The 16953-nt window shown below is 32.7% G+C and overlaps 2 protein-coding genes across 9 annotated transcripts in view; one reads left to right on the top strand and one right to left on the bottom strand.

Moving 5' to 3' along the window:
• Positions 1-14705, bottom strand: part of LOC110447248 (ankycorbin-like) — a 76372-nt gene extending 61667 nt beyond the window's left edge. For all 6 annotated transcript variants that reach the window (XM_021492806.1, XM_021492817.1, XM_021492807.1 and 3 more), the window contains exon 1: positions 14597-14705. The gene's annotated coding sequence lies outside the window, so the exon portion shown is untranslated. The remainder of the gene's footprint in view (positions 1-14596) is intronic.
• A 304-nt stretch (positions 14706-15009) lies between these two features.
• The window catches only part of LOC110447249 (furin-like protease kpc-1), a 149286-nt gene continuing 147342 nt past the window's right edge, over positions 15010-16953 (top strand). For all 3 annotated transcript variants that reach the window (XM_021492820.1, XM_021492819.1, XM_021492818.1), the window contains exon 1: positions 15010-15406. In XM_021492820.1, coding sequence (XP_021348495.1) covers positions 15242-15406 — 165 coding nt within the window. In that variant the 5' untranslated portion in view covers positions 15010-15241. The remainder of the gene's footprint in view (positions 15407-16953) is intronic.

Genomic DNA, 16953 nt, shown 5'->3' with positions numbered 1-16953 from the left:
TATGTTTGAGGTAATGATTGGTATTTATAAGGAGTTAATGTATATTTCAACAATTGGATTGTGGGGTAAATTGCTTTGCACCCGAGTTTATGTAGGTAAATCGCACTGTTTAGAACAGATTTAGATGTCCAATATTAATTCCTATATACTCACTCTACCATACGTGGTAGCTTATAATTAGAGAATATCTGATAAGTGATAATTGATTATAATTCATACTCAATATAGTATATTTATTCTCAAGTATACAATCTACAAATTTCAGCAAATAAATTATATTTGAGATCATAATTAAATCTCACAAGTTAGATATCTGATTTATTCCATAGCTTGTAAGTCCAACTATCTAATTACTCTGTTCTTAAGGATCCTGGCCCCACTGATTTTTATGTATATGTAGTAACCTCCACTTAACACCGTTTTGAATATAGCAGTAGCATTAAGTTGGGCCCGCTCTATTCTGTTGACCAGTTGGTCAAGTCAGTTACATCGATAATCTAACAGTCTGAAGTCCGAGATTCAAATCCGGGTCTAGCATAACAGGGGGGGACCGAGGAATTAATTTTGGGTGTCGCCCAAAATTTTAAACTCAGAAAAAGACTAAAAAAACCTAATAAATTATAATTGTCATGTCGGTTGTACATGTATACTAATTTCTGGCACCAAAAACTATATAGAACTTCATTATTTCTGAGATGTAATACTAAACTATTTCAAGCACTGCCAAGCGTAGAAAGCAAGAATTTATCGGACATTATTTCCATTGTCAAACAGATCGAATAAGGCATAGACTAGTTTTCTGAGTTTGCGGTATTATTCCAGGTTATATTTCATAACATAGAGTATTTATATTTTATGATGGCCGAGCGGAGCGAGTGTTAACAAATTCTCTGAAACAATGGTAAAAATGTTGGTTTTTGGTTAAAATGTTGATGTTTGTGTCATGCCTTTCATGTGCATGTAGTTTAGGCGAGTATTTTGGCAATTAAATATTGATTTATTTTGTCATAAATATGAATTATGATTTGACTGTCTGTCTTTTATTGTGAATTTGTATGCATGCATATGTACAAGGGCAGCACCTGTTGAGAAAGGATATATATATACATGCCAGGCTGTTATGCTAACATTGGTTATTATTCACCTGATAACGTGATGCTAAGGTGGATACTTTATTGTCTTTGACATTTTTGAAATTTATACTTTTTAATTGGTATAACAAATCACTTCTGGTGATCATGTGTACCTGAAACCACAGGTGAAAATACATGTTTATCTATCATGAAATGGACTCTACCTTTGAAATAACACTTAACCTATATACCTAATTCAAACAGATGGTTTATCCTCTCTCAACGGACAGGGTGTTCACCACACTGTGACATTAGAACTCAACAATACGATTAGGTAAACAGTCCGGTGAGCCTTCACCTGACTGGAGACCCTACTAATATATAAACAAAAGAGGATTAATCCCCTATTGTTTAGAGTATAAGTAGTGGACTCCTTGTTTGGGCAACTGCACCCTTAGGCATATATAGATATTCAAACTGCTGCTTGCCATAGAAAATCATAGTTCACAGAATGGTTGATATTAGAAGGATATCCCATATGAAAAAGAGGAAAATCTTCAAAAACCTAAATCCAGATTATTTTTGGACACAGAAAAAAGGCTGTTGCCCAGGCAACTAGGGCATGCAACACCCCTGGGTCCGCCACTGAGCAAGGATGAGTTTTATACTCAGAACACTAAATGTTGTTGATAACAGTATATAAATATAAAATTTCATTTTTGTTACATTCTCACCAAAGTCCCCTAATTTATGGTTTTCTTTTCAGATTTTTTTTTTTTAAAGCTATAGTCATGCCAAAAAAATACAACTTCCAAAAGGTAGTTACAGTTTTGACAGTTGTATGAGGAGCCTTAATGCACGAGTTTTAATTCTAAATTTACGATAAAAAAAAAATGCAATTTGTTTTTAATTATCAATTTTATGTGCAATATACATCTTCATCAAATAAGCAGATATCATAATCATCATTCATCATAAACAATAGCTTCATTACCGACACATCTCACAGACATGCATCATCCTCATCATCATTCTCATCATCATCATCACTTTTTATTTTTTTATTATACGAACCAACATCTCATCATATTACATACAATGCATCAACATCATCATCATCAAAGAAATATCACAGTGATATCATTCAATATACTTCCTTTCATTTTCGATTCATCATAATGTCATTGTATCGTCATAATCACACAGAGAAAAAAATACAAATCAACACTGGTCATTACCATAAATACTCGCATCATGTACATGTGATCATCATCCTCACTGTTATTATCAAGAAAACAAGAACAAAAAAATATACAAGGCATGATTTCATCACATCCTCATCAGCATCATTCATTACTGCATGCCATCCATACTCTATATCTTATCATTCCTACACATTCTATTTTGATCACCTTTCACATGTCACATGACGCTCACATCCTGACATCATACACAGAAAGTTGAGGGAGCAGTATCAAAACAAATAAACAATAAATTGTCTATTGTATACCTGCAGTGATAAGTAAAGTCAGATTTACATGAATGTATATTGATTGCACTTTATTGACTGGACAGACAAGCCTAATGTAGGAAGAATTAAAGACGTTTAAAGAAAAGGAAAGAAAAAAGGAGAAAGAAAAAAAAATATAGAAACAAAGTGAAAGAAAAGGTTGGGAGGTAGACAAGACATAATATTTTCAGCTTTGCCAAGGGCTGGGAGAAGCCTACTTCAGTACTTGATATATAAACAACAATAACACTGGTATTAATAATAGTAATTTACAAGTAAAAAACAAGAGTACACTATATTATAAATCAATTAACTTTTTCCATTTACGCCATTCTATATCAAATATTTCCTTTGCAGAGTCGCCCTTACCAGTTGTAATATATTTTTGAACTCTATAATTGTCTTTTATTATGTTAATTAATGAATTTATATGTAAAGAATTGTGTAAACACCTCATTCTGTATATGTACTGCTTGATAATAATGATTATTTCATTATCAACCCTGTTGACAGGAGGATGATTAAAAGATAGCAATCCAAAGAGAAAAGATTTTTTGTTTATTGAAAAAGGAATAAGTAATGCTTGTAATAGCTTTACAAAACTTTGTCGTAAATTCTGTACTTCATTATATTCCCACAAAATATGAGTGATAGTTTCTCTTTGAGAATTACATAAAATACAAAGAGGGGAGGTAACCAGGCCAATTTTACACTCTGTATCAATAATATCATCAAAGATTTGGTTCCATTTAATTTTACCAGTTGGTATTGCATTATTCTTAATCAAATCATTATAAAACATTTTCGAACCTCTGGCACACTTGAAAAAAGGTTGTATATTTACTGGTATAAAGGGGGCAACTATGTTGGATTTTGTTAGATCATAAGCTGAGATAAACCCCTTTATTGAAGATGTGAAGCTGTGGTACTGCAGAAAATTTGTCACAAACTGATATTTAAGTGAAAACTCGTTAAAGAAATAAAAAGAACCTGCAGAAGCATCTTTTAAAACATTATATATGTTAACCACGCCTTTCTTGTACAAATCCCTGTAAAAAATATTTTTCCCCCAATACATATGTTTTTGTTATACCAAAGTGGTATTTTCAAGAGTAACTCATCCTTTCCTAAGTTGTCCTTTCGCAAACTGTATTTATACCATGATCTAAAAACATCTCTCCAAAATTGGTTTTTACATTTATTCTTGCATAATTGTATATATTCACTACCACAATTTGCCAGNGTAAACTGTGATACCAGCAGTGGTTTAATTATATGAATTCTACCAATAGGTGTTAAAGACCTTCTACTCCAGGTTTTTAGTAATGATTTTAGTTTAATTAGTTTTTTGTCATAATTCATCTTTGGAATTTCATGAAGATTTACACTAAACTCAATTCCCAAAAGTGTAAATTTGCTTCTACCCCACTGTAACTGTAGATTCGGTAAAAAGGTTTCTTCACTAAACTTTTTATTACCAATCCAAACCAAACCGAAATTTTGGCATACTCATTAAGTTCATCAATTGCTTCTGTCAGAGATTTTTCTGATCCATCTATGATAAGTGAGGTATCATCTGCATATTGGGATACTAATATTGGACAATTATCAATTTCTATACCTTGAATGTAATCATTATTTCGTAACCTGAGGGCCAAAATTTCAACACAGAGTATAAATAAATATGGGGCGATCGGGTCCCCTTGACGACAACCTCGTTTAATATTAAGAGAAGACGACAGATTACCGCCCTGATTAATGACTGAATAAGCGTTTTTATGTAAAGTTTTAACCCAAGATGAAATACTTTTACCAAATCCAAAGAAATTTAAGACTTGATCAATAAAAACCCAAGACACTGAATCAACTAAACCTACATTTAAATCTTGACTTAAACTTGATTGAACATTTAGTAAATAATATCAATATACTAACTAGGGGAAGTAACCACCTTAGTCATGATCCTAATTCTGCTATTTGAATATGTGTTCAGAGATATATTAAGTCTACTAACAGATTTTGAAATAACTGTTAATTGTAGTCCCAATGTGTATGTCTACATGTCTACATGTCTACATGAATACTCCTTCAACACGGCTCCTGCTCTGGATTGTCAATGAAGTAGGAGTGGTGATGGAGGACTTGGTGGTGTTACAAATTATTCAACTAATAATATTTAATATTTACTGTATTGAATGAAGGTTCCAATTTTTGATATTAATACATGTTGTAAAAATTTATAAAATTTGATTATTTACAAATGACTTTCCATTTTGAAATATATTTTATATATACTGGTTACTATGTGAAGAAAAAATAACAAAAAAAACCCAAATATATTTGTTTTATCTCAGTAATTCTATTTTTTTATTTTATTTTTTATTTTGCTTAGTTCAGAGATAGATAGAGACTTTTAAGTATTAAGTATTAAGTACTTTTTAATGTTCCAAGCCAGTGCTAATATGTTAATGTCTAAATTATAATTATGTTATTGTTTGAAATGTATCTAACCCAAGGGAGAGGGCTTGTATAGGCATAGCCTGTTGCCCAATTCCCATTGAATCAATTGATTTAATAAAATATTTTGAAATAAAAACACTGAATCAAAAGCTTTCTCAAAATTTATCGTCAAAAGCATTCCAGGAATATCATTTTCTTCAGTATATCGCATTATATCATATATGAGCCTTGTGTTTACACCTATATACCACCCTGAAAGAAAACCAGTTTGATCCCTATCTATCAACTTGTCCAAAACAATTCTAATCCTATAAGCTAAAGTACCTGATGCAATTTTGTAAACAATATTTAACAATAATATAGGCCTCCAATTTCTAATAAAATGTCTGGGTTTATCTGCCTTTGGTATACAAGTAATAATTCCCTGCCTTTGAGTTATAGATAATTCCCCCCTATGATAACCATAATTAATTGCTCTAACAACAAAATGCCCTAATTTTCTCCAAAAACATTTCAAACAAGGTTACCGCGAGCGGTATATAATACGCCCGTCACACATTGAATGAGCAGTTGTTTGTATGATTGAAATATATGAAGTATTTGTGAGTAATTGATATTGAAAGAGAAATCATTCAACATAACTGGTAGATCAATGAGTGCAATTCAAAATCATGGAACACATGCATCGCATTAATGAAACCAAGGGGTATAACTCCAATAATTACGGTCGGATAATGGCGGTTATCGAACTTGTCCGAGGTTTCATGGTAATTAACCTTGTTGTGAAGTTTGAAGTTAATCCGTTAATAATTACTTGAATTATCGAGCGGACACTATTTCGACAAGTCCATAAAGGGGCATAACTCCACAAATTATGGTCGGATAATGGCGGTTATTGAACTTGTCCGAGCTTTCATGGTAATTAACCTTGTGGTGAAGTTTGAAGTTAATCCGTTAATAANGACGGGCGTATAAAAATCTGTTGTAAACCCATCAGAGCCTGGACTTTTTTTATTCTTCTTTTAGCTTAATGTTTTACCAGCTTCCTCATAAGTAATTTCCCCCTCAAATCGATCAGAATCAAGCCGAGACAGCTTCGGTACCTCACAGTCACCAAGAAAAAACATTAAATTTATGTCATGACCATCACATGTAGAATCATACAGTTTCCTATAAAAGTTACTCATTTCCTCCAAAAGTTTTTTTAAAGCTATAGTCATGCCCAAAAAATACAATTTCCAAAAGGTAGTTACAGTTTTGACAGTGGCATGAGGAGCCTTAATGCACAAGTTTTAATTCTATTTAAGTTTACAATAAAATTTGATAAAGATATGATGTCATAAAACAAGTGTGATGTCTAATGACTTATTGTGATGTCAACCAATATGATGTTCTTTCACGCTGTGGAATTTATCGACCAGTTGTCGATGGAACAAACAGAAGTTACGGGGTAAAAATAATAATTAATATCAACATGAAACATATCACAAACAGCTTCATCAACGGAACAGAAAACCAGCAGCGAGTGATGAGAAAGGAAGCACCTTATTTTGAATCCAACCAATTAAATTCTGTAAAAAAGATCCTCTGCTGATAGCCAAGAATTACGGAACATTCCTCCATTTATAACGTGAGAAATTGATTTTCACTGGCAATCCATATACGTCTCTTTAACAGCCACGCCAGTCCCACTAGGCCGATTTATCACCAACTAATACTTCTGTATCAGGAAGTGAAAAACGGTCATTAACTTTTCTGTTTCCATTTCAATTGCAATATTTAAGAGTTATTTCACTAAAGTACAGAAGAGGCTTGGGAAGATGTCAAAACATTTCCGCCAATCAGAAGCAACAATGGCCATCTTGGATTTCAGATTAGGCTAAAAATAACAACTGCTCATACTTTAGGAGTTTGTAAAGCTCTTTTAAAGATCAACATTTCCCCTATTAGGCTCCAATTTTTTTTCTTTTTATTAGATTATATCTTAAATTACGTTTTAAGTCAATTTCATACATATATCATTTATGAATCACAGCACAAATTATTGCGTTTTTAACGGTTTAATAGTACAGCTGTATGTCATTTTGTATGCATACCTCCATATTTAACTGTACGTTACCTGTCGTTTTAACATTATGTATATAATGACAGAATATAAATTAATTCATCTGCTACCTTTCTAAATTAAAAGTTGTGGGCATGTCTGTATTTGGGTCCTGTTTTTTCTTATGAAAATGATACGAGGCTTTTATTGGTTTTCTTGCCTAGTGTCCAGATTAACATTTGGTGTGATTATTATGAGAGGAATAAGAGGCCTTTTGTTTGGTAATACTGTCCGTTGTCTGAATTACCGTCTCAATCTCTTTCTATATGTCGTTTCAGAATTATAATACAAACTTCTATTTTAGAGGCAGCCGACAGGCAATTAAGTCGTATTCAATCTATTGGAACATACTGTACTTTTATTGATATCTGATCAGTGGTGAGATAGATATTCTGTGGGAACACCAAGTCATCCTGTGATGTTGTGGCACTACCATCGCACATTTGTTTATATTACGCTGTGTCTCCACTGACCCCAGGGGTCATATCACCGAATATCCTAGGCCATCCTAGGTCTGGAGATGGTCTATCCAAATCAGGATCAAAGGCTTTCACTCCAAATTAGGTGAAGTCTTTTATAAAGATTTCCCCCCATTTCCACTACCATAGGTGCCAACCTCTGAAAGTTTGTGAATCACGACTGAAACTGCTTTGCTCAATTCATCTTCCCCTTTTTTATGTATCAAAATAACTAGAAAAAGCATTCATTTGATTCAGACACCCAAGTTATGCTCATTACACACGCCTTACTGCAGTAACTAGGAGATCATTTGACCACATAATGTAGATTTTGAGTTTGTGTGAGTTTGGACTTGAATTAGGGAGTTTCGAGGGAGATTGGTATATTTTGGTCAAAATGAGAGAGTCTCCCTCCTTATGAAGGAGGTTTAACGTTGACAGCTATGCAGTTCTGGACTCACTCTTGACCAAAGGTGCCATATCCTTCACTTTTACAATACCGTAATACCCTAGATTTCCAAAGGAGTATAGGCTTCATAATATTTGCAATTTTCCCTATTTGAGCCTACCTCTCTGCCCTCTAAAGGACGTACTTCCTTCAGTTATTTTAAACAGAATTCCCTTGGCCAGGGATGCTTCATACTAAATTTATTCAAAATCCCTCCAGTCATTCTTGACAAGTAGTCTTTTAAAGAAAAAGGTGACAAAAGATGTGATGGAGTAACTCCCCTTTATTTTGTTCAATTAGCATGAACTTCCATGTGATGCCAAACTTCTTATTTCAACGAAAGTGTTGGAATAGTTGCATTTATATAGAGCACATTATAGGATGGTATATCGCTCTAACACTATAAATATCTATTCACAGAAACTGTGACATGACAGTTATATGTAAGGGCATGGGTTGGAATCTCATCTATATTCAAATCCCTATACATTTTACCGAGACTGTGATTGAGATAAGTTTAAATGGCCATTAGGGTTATACACTAACCGTGTTAGGGCACTTGTTGTGTGGTGTAGAGATATGTCAAAGTCGCTGATCCTTGACCTAACATTACCCAGACATCAGGTCTCGGCTCATATCAAAAGGTGTTACATCTTTATTACTCTAAATGGTCCCAGATCTATTCATTCATGCAAACCCATGAATGAAGGTTTATATACTCTTCACCCTACTAAAGAATTAAGTTATACATCAGCTATAACAATCTTAAGAATCAATTTGTGTTCAATCCTATCTGTTTTATTACATATGAACATTCATGCATTTGAATAACTTCAATAGATAAAGTACAGTCGACCTTCGTTAATGCAGCCTCTGATATATAACTAACATGGTTTATCTCCCACCGACAGCTTTATAAATTTCAATGTTTGTTCACCTGAGTGCATATTGCAATATAATTTAACTCATTTTTTTAGTTTTTACTCACCTAACAACATGTTGTTATAAATTTTAACTTGATTTTTGCCTCACCCCCCACCCCCTCTCTCTGACAGGTATTTTATTGCTACATTATATATATTTTAACTGAGTATTTACTCCCCCTACTCCCTTAAAATATGCTATAGATCGTAAAATACCTTGACTACCCTATTTATCATAGAACATTTTTTCTGTGGTCCCTCCCAACGATGTTAAAATAATAAAGGTTTGATTTCATATCAGAACTAGACATAATCTGAAAAAGACTCCGTCAAATTTAAACCCAGAGAAGTGTGTCTATTGCTGTAAATATCCAGCTCCCTGTAATGTAAAACAAAGTTACAACTCCTGTTGATGTAAAGACATCTATGCTGTAGATGCACTTCCTTCAATTTCGCATTAATTATCTGAGTAATCTGAGTGCCAACTGGAAGTGCCATTCCCACCCTGTCATTTTGCAAAAAAATAATTAGGGGGTCTGTTTTTTATTGAAAATAAAAGCCTTAGATATTTTTTCAAAATTTGTTCAAACCAAATAAATAAAAAAAAATCCCATAATATTATCAACAATTCCTCTATTGGTTTTTCACAAGGAACATTTTGCTAATGAAATCTTTGTACCAAGCCCTTGTTATATATCTTTGACTCATTCAGCCCTGAAATTTCATAATGTACTTTCCAATCTTTGAATTGGAAGAGTTAAAATGTGTCTTCAGGGGTGAATGAGTAAACTCGCCAATAAGTGTAAACCATTATAAGAAACAATGTCTTGACATAGTTTGCTTCAATAAGATTATAGTCAGGGTCTGTATTTTTTTTTAAATATCTTAAGGATACCTGTACCACTCCCAAAAAATGTAACTAAGTGTTGGGAACTGTTTTTCTGGCATTACTATAGCTTGATTTGATCACTCACTTCAGGAAGAAAATGATATCTTGCAGGAATTTTAAGAAAAATAATAAAGATAAAATAAACAAAATATGATCAACAAGTGTTTTGAGTGGAAAAAAATCAGCGGAGCTAGACTGAGATTAGAAAACTGACTTTAAGGTAATAGGATTGTGTCGCCATTTCTCAGTAGAATTTATTCAAATTTTGTAGTTATATTGCTTTGAAGTAAAGAAAATTTTCTGCCACAAAAAAGATATAGGCTGTCAGAATTTTAAGGATTTTAAATGGAAATTTATGTAAAAAGGATTGAATTTTGAAAAAAGACTTGAAACACACATTATTTTTGCAAAATAATGTCAATAAAAATGATACTAACATAGATTAGTATTGCATTAATGTATATTAATTTCGTAAATGCTGAAATTGTGTAAAATTAATTATCTATAAACGATTTTTACTAAAAAGTCTACTTGTCCAGAATGGTTGGATATATTCTGGCCAAATTTGGTGCGACATTTACCATAGACTGTAAATGTTTGCTAAGATGATCGAGTTTCTGTCTAACCTTGCCAGACAATTGGCCTCTCTCTCTGTAACACCGAAAATCAAACCAATGAGTTTTTTGTCAGCAAAAAGACAGAGAGCACCACCAACGTTGGAGAAAATCTGGTTAATGTGAAAGGTTATTTGCACTTAGTGCAAAAGATATCCAGAGCCTTCCATCCAAAATTCACCCATCCAATGTCAAACCCTGGTTTACCCGTGAATGTGTTAAGAAAAGAAAAGAATTTCATCAATCTAAGAGAGATTACAAAAACTTTAAAAGCCAAAGAAATCGGAAAAGAATGAACAAAAAAGGTAGAGAATACAGAAAACTCATTAATAGTAGCTATAAAAAGTTCCAAGAAAATATTGAACATGAAATGAGGAAAGCTTCCAAATTTAAACCAAAAGCCTTCTGGGATATTTTGAATAGAATTGATAAGCCTAAAGGTCGTCGTAAAGTTGATCTGACAATAGACGAACTACATGACTATTTTAAAAAATTGAATCTTAATAATGAAACAGAGGAGGAATTTGAAATTCCACCTGTAAATGAATGTTTGTATGATAATATTTTGAATGATAGAATTACTGCTGATGAGATTGTTCATGCTATAAAACATTTGAATAATAACAAAGCTTGTGGTATTGATAATATAGTCAATGAATACATAAAGAGTACGGTTGACACAATGTTACCTGTATATATTGATATGTTTAATATAATATTGGACACTGGTATAATACCGGAAAGTTGGAGTACAGGAATAATCAATCCAATCTATAAGAACAAAGGTGATCGCAAAAAGTTGGATAATTACAGGGCTATTACGTTGGTCTCGTGCTTGGGAAAAGTTTTTACGTCGATTTTAAATGCAAGATTATACAAACTATCTGATGAAATTGAACTCATAAGTAACGCACAAGCAGGTTTCAGAAAAGGTCACTCAACACTAGACAACATTTTTATTTTACACGTTTTGACAACGTTATATTTATCCTCCGGTAGAAAACTATATTGTGCATTCGTTGACTTTAGAAAAGCCTTCGATTCGGTGTGGCGAATAGGCTTGTGGCAAAAACTACTCAAATGTAACATAACTGGTAAAATATTTAAAGTTTTAATTAACATGTATTCTGATACGAAATCTTGTGTGAGAAATGGGAATGAAATGTCAGAAATGTTCACTTCAAATGTCGGACTAAAACAAGGTGAAAATTGCTCGCCTTTTTTATTTGCAATATTTTTAAATGATTTAGAAGACTATTTATTGGAAAAAAATGTCGATTGTTTACTAAAGATTGATGAACTTTGTCATGATCATATTGGTATGTACGTAAAGCTTTTTGTTATTTTATATGCTGACGATACAGTGTTAATGTCAGAGACAGCAGATGGTCTACAATCAATGCTAAATAAATTTCAGGATTATTGTGAGAATTGGAAACTAACGGTAAACACACAGAAGACAAAAATTGTCATCTTTTCTAAACGAAAGAATACTAACAGATATCGATTTCTATTACAGGATAATGAGCTAGACATTCAAGATTCTTTTCCATACTTAGGTGTTCTATTTTACTATAATGGGAGGTTTGTAGTGGCAAAAAAGCAATTAGCGGAACAGGCCCAAAAAGCACTATATGCCGTATATAAGAAAATAAGAAATGTTTCGTTACCCATTGATTTACAATTCAAATTGTTTGACTCGCTAGTTGCTCCAATTTTGCTATACTCATCAGAAATATGGGGCCATGAGGATGTTAGTATACTTGAAAAAATACACCTCCAATTCTGTAAACGAATTCTTGGTCTACGCAGAAATACTTGTAATTTTATGGTATATGGAGAAACGGGCAGATACCCTATTGAGGTTGATGTCAAATTAAGAATGATTAAATTTTGGTATACACTTACCTCGAGTGAAAATAAGTTGTCTAGTCGAATGTACAAATTGATGTACTCATTACATGAAAATGGACAAATCGAGTTTAAATGGTTGAACTATGTTAAACATATCCTGGATAGCGTAGGTCTAAGCTATGTTTGGATCCATCAAAAAACCTGTCTGCCCGATATTACTTATTTAAAAGCTGCAATTATACATAAATTACACGATCAGTTTATTCAATCCTGGTTTAATAAAATTGACACCTCATCCAGAGGACGATTATACTCTACATTTAAATATCGCTTTGGTTTAGAAGACTATTTGATCAGATTAAACGCAAAAGATAGGAAAATTATCTGCAAATTTAGAACTTCAAATATTAAGCTTCCAGTAGAAACAGGAAGATGGGTGGGAATTCAAAGACAGGACAGAATATGCCCACTTTGTAATACTGGTATTGGGGACGAGTATCATTACTTATATACTTGTAATAACGACACTTTAGTCAAAATAAGGGAAAAACATATTCCGGCCTATTTTTATACAAGTCCAAACCAACATAAAATGAAAGGAATGTTCACAATCTTTAATATGAAATTGTTAAAAAGTGTAAGCTTATTTGTTCAAAAATTAACAAAAGTACTTTAGTGTCTCTATTCTTTAAGTTTTTCTTTTGTTTGCTAGTGACATTTTTATAAGTTGAACACTGAATTATTTGTATGTAACTACACGTATATATATTTTTATGTACTATGCTATGGTATAGAATGTTTGCCTGTCATGCACTCAAACTATGTTATATATACATGACCTCTTGTTACACATATTATGTGTGTCTGAGTGAAATAAAAATCTTGAAAAATCTTGAAAATTGACAGGTCCAAAATGAAACCAGTGATTGCTATTGTGTGATTTTTGTCATTAGGTGGTAGACCAGCACGCGGTACAAAGCCAGCAATACAAAAAGATCTACACATCATCAAAAGTACCACATGATGTGTTTTTTTCACTTAAGTGCAATTTTTTTGCCAGTATGGCAGATTGTTCTTTGCAGTTATGTATTTTTTTTATTAACCCCATATACAGTACTAAAATATGGTCTCACTCACTCATGACCATTCCTATGCCAATCAGAATTCACGAAATGATGATCTTTTCTAATATGAACCATTTCAATGAATTAAAATGCATTAGCCTTTGTGAGGCCATTTCAGGAAATATAACATTAATGACTTAAATGAAAATTTATTACATTACTGACTTAAATGAAAATCATGCAGTTAGGCAAAATCTTTAACGTTCAAGCAACATATTGTACACAAGTGCAAAATACACACATAACAAAAAACTAACTCACTTTTGCAAAAACTCTTTTTACACTGACATCTACCAGATAGTTTATTATGTTACAATCAAATAATGACAGATCATAGGGTTTTATACTGAAGCAACCAAAAATGATACCAGATGGGTATGAAAGGTTGTTTCAGGAAATTTTACATGGTAATCTTTAAAATATAAGTCTGTGGTCTTACAGTAAATGTATCCTGAAAGGAGACACATTGTATATGTATTGATAAGGAGCCATGATAAAGCAGTTTCTACAATCATGGACATCAAGGATATTTGTCAGGCTTTGTTGATTTTTAATGTATCAAAGATATAACTGATTAGAGGATAAGTAACATTTTCTAGTTGAATACCATATATATGATATTATATATGCCATATATTTTCTGACCGAAAACATCTTTGGATCTGGATGAATTAATTAGGAGGAACTGTTTTCATTAATCTTTACAAAAAATTATATTATCACACTGTGACAAATATCATTTTGTGAAAATATGAGTTTTAATCAAGTTGACAGTATTAATTAAATATATCATTGGCAATAATGTTTAAAATAAAGTCAAATTATTGAAGGTCATCAAAATAAATGATACCGTAGGCCTTCTAATATTAGAGAGCTCGTGCAGGACTAATTGTTCCAACGAAAAGGATACTTTGTTCTGTTCTAATTTGTACAAACAGGGACATACAAACTAATGATTATTACAAAGTGCTACAATTTTAGTTAATGTTGAACACTGTAGTAAGTTTGCAGCTAACTTCAGTTTGGGTTAGCTCCCCTGCATTGTATCGCCTCTCATTCATATCTCGCTTGAATCGCCATCAAAGCCACTGTCACGCGCTAGCTCACACTGGCATCAAAACTTAGATAGAAAATGTTACCTGCAAAGTCAGCTCCAATGACAAAATACGCAACAAGTCGTCTGTCGACAGTCAGACAATCACAATAGTAGACTTAGACGGTGGCTTCCGTACACAATCTTTTTCCATATCCGGTGTTATTGCGCATGACATATTGTGTCTTCCTAAAGGGTAATCTCAAGAACGAAAGGCCAGTGCCTTAATTATTATTTGTAAGAAAAACAACTTGATTAGTCCATGATATCGAAGACGATTTTTTTCAACTATTCCATTCAGTGTGTAATTTCACGTTGTCGATATCAATAATGATTTCTATGAATTGAGCATGAATAAGTTGTATAGAGAACTGAGGAAAAGTACTTTTGAGTTCGCCAAATAATGTTGTGTATTAACCGCAGAGGTTACTTCCTGCACAGCGCCACCTATCTAAGAAATATAAAGCCGCACGTCAAACAAGAGGAAAGTGCCTGTCTTGGAATACACTGACGTTCGGAGGCTGTTCTGAAAGAGTTTTTGCGAGTTCATCCTCAAAATGGAATATGGTTAAATTCTTTTGTGCTATAACTGGAATTATGAAGTTATGGATAGTCAGAATTCGAAAACGTTACGTATTTTGAAAAGGATGTTATAATATTTTGTGTCGTTTTATTAGATACAGCCGTGAAGATGCACGGCTATCGATACATTATTCATCTATCAATATTTGGACTGATCTTCATAGAAATTACTCGTGGGGAGCATTACACGGATAAATGGGCGGTGCACATCGAAGGGGGCGTTAGAGAGGCACGATCTCTGGCCGACAAACACAACTTCGTTTACTTGGGACAGGTAAGACGCAATGAGATTCAGAAACAAAACAAGATGCCTCTTTGGTGTCAGCCGTGGTTGGTGGTATGCTCCATTGTCCTAACGCTGGACCTACGCTGAGTGGCCACAGTGTCGATATCTAAAGACGAAGGGTCAGATCTAATATTGAATATAATTTGGTACGAGATTTCATTCTAAAATGTGTCCACCAATATTGATATTCAACATTAAAAATAGTCAAAATGCATAACGATGGTTGGTAACACAATGCCTTATATCATGCAAGTATTTGGTTAAACCTTGTCTTGAAATCTTTCCACTTTCAGTTAGATGAATGTATATATTTCAACAAATCTCATTATTTTTTAAGAAATTTATCATGTTATCTTTATTGTTTGGTTTAAGAACTTATCATCTTTTTGCTGTTCATACAATCATCAGTAGCGAAGACTTAGCTTATCTAATTCTGTGATTCTTGTCATATTAAAATTCAATTTAATTTCAAGAGAGTTATCTATAAATAGAGTATAGTTGATCGGACCATCATATTAAATAATTTCTTATCAATATAATAAGTCTACTCGGGCCAAATTAAAAAAAAAAAATGTTGAATATAGCTTGAAAATGATTGCAGGATCATAATAAAAAAATATTGAGACTGTTTAAAAGTGTTTAAACACAAAGAAATACTAAAGAAACCAATGTTATCGACTGAAAATGGAGAACTGGTTTAAGTGACTGGTGTGAAGGTGTTAAGATATAATTTATGGATACTTGGCATGAAATTGTCCCATTTAGACCACACCGTAAGTTGTAAAACTTGAGATATTGGTGATAACAGGATCAGCAATTATACAAGAGGTGATGTTAATAATTATCAGCTATGAGTTTCAAGTTTCTGTTTCAATAACAGTCCTCTTTTTGTGGATTTTTCTTATGACAAAAATGTTTAAGTACCCTGGATGAAACGTTGAGATATAGTTTAGGTGGTTGATAGTATTAATTTGACTGGTGTGAGTTTCGCAATTATATTTAAAAACGGCTTGAAATAACAGTAAAGTATTATTTGTGAGGTTAAATTGTTGCTGTATATTGAACTTGTAGAGTGCTTCATTGTGTTTAAAAGAATTTAACCTCTAGTATGATAGATTAAAAAATTCCGCTTTTTTTTTCACTTCATATTTTTTCGTAGCTGTTACCAGATATCTTTGGGAAAAATTAAAAGTACGGTATTACCTGGTATATCAAATAAGAAAATTGGTTTTTGGAAAATTCTGTTGCTGGACATATGGCAGATCCTTGTACTTGAAACCACTGAAAAAAAATCATTAAACATAATGCTGCAAGTAAAAGACTAAAACGAAGGTGATGTATGGATTTTTTCAAAGTAATTTGTGAATTATTGCTGACAACAGGATATTACCAATTCTTTCCTTATAGCCATTTTTTTCTTTGAAACAGTTTGTAACTGGAAGGTGTTCAATAAAATTTTCTTTTTAAGATAAGTAATTAAATCTGAATTAAACAACCATAAGAAACAATAAAAAAATTAAAAAAACAACAATAGA

The sequence above is a fragment of the Mizuhopecten yessoensis genome, unplaced genomic scaffold, assembly GCF_002113885.1.
Source record: "Mizuhopecten yessoensis strain PY_sf001 unplaced genomic scaffold, ASM211388v2 scaffold3235, whole genome shotgun sequence".
Classification (NCBI taxonomy): domain Eukaryota; kingdom Metazoa; phylum Mollusca; class Bivalvia; order Pectinida; family Pectinidae; genus Mizuhopecten; species Mizuhopecten yessoensis.
The sequence above is the reverse complement of the archived record's forward strand: the minus strand, read 5'-3'. Positions and strand labels throughout refer to the sequence as shown.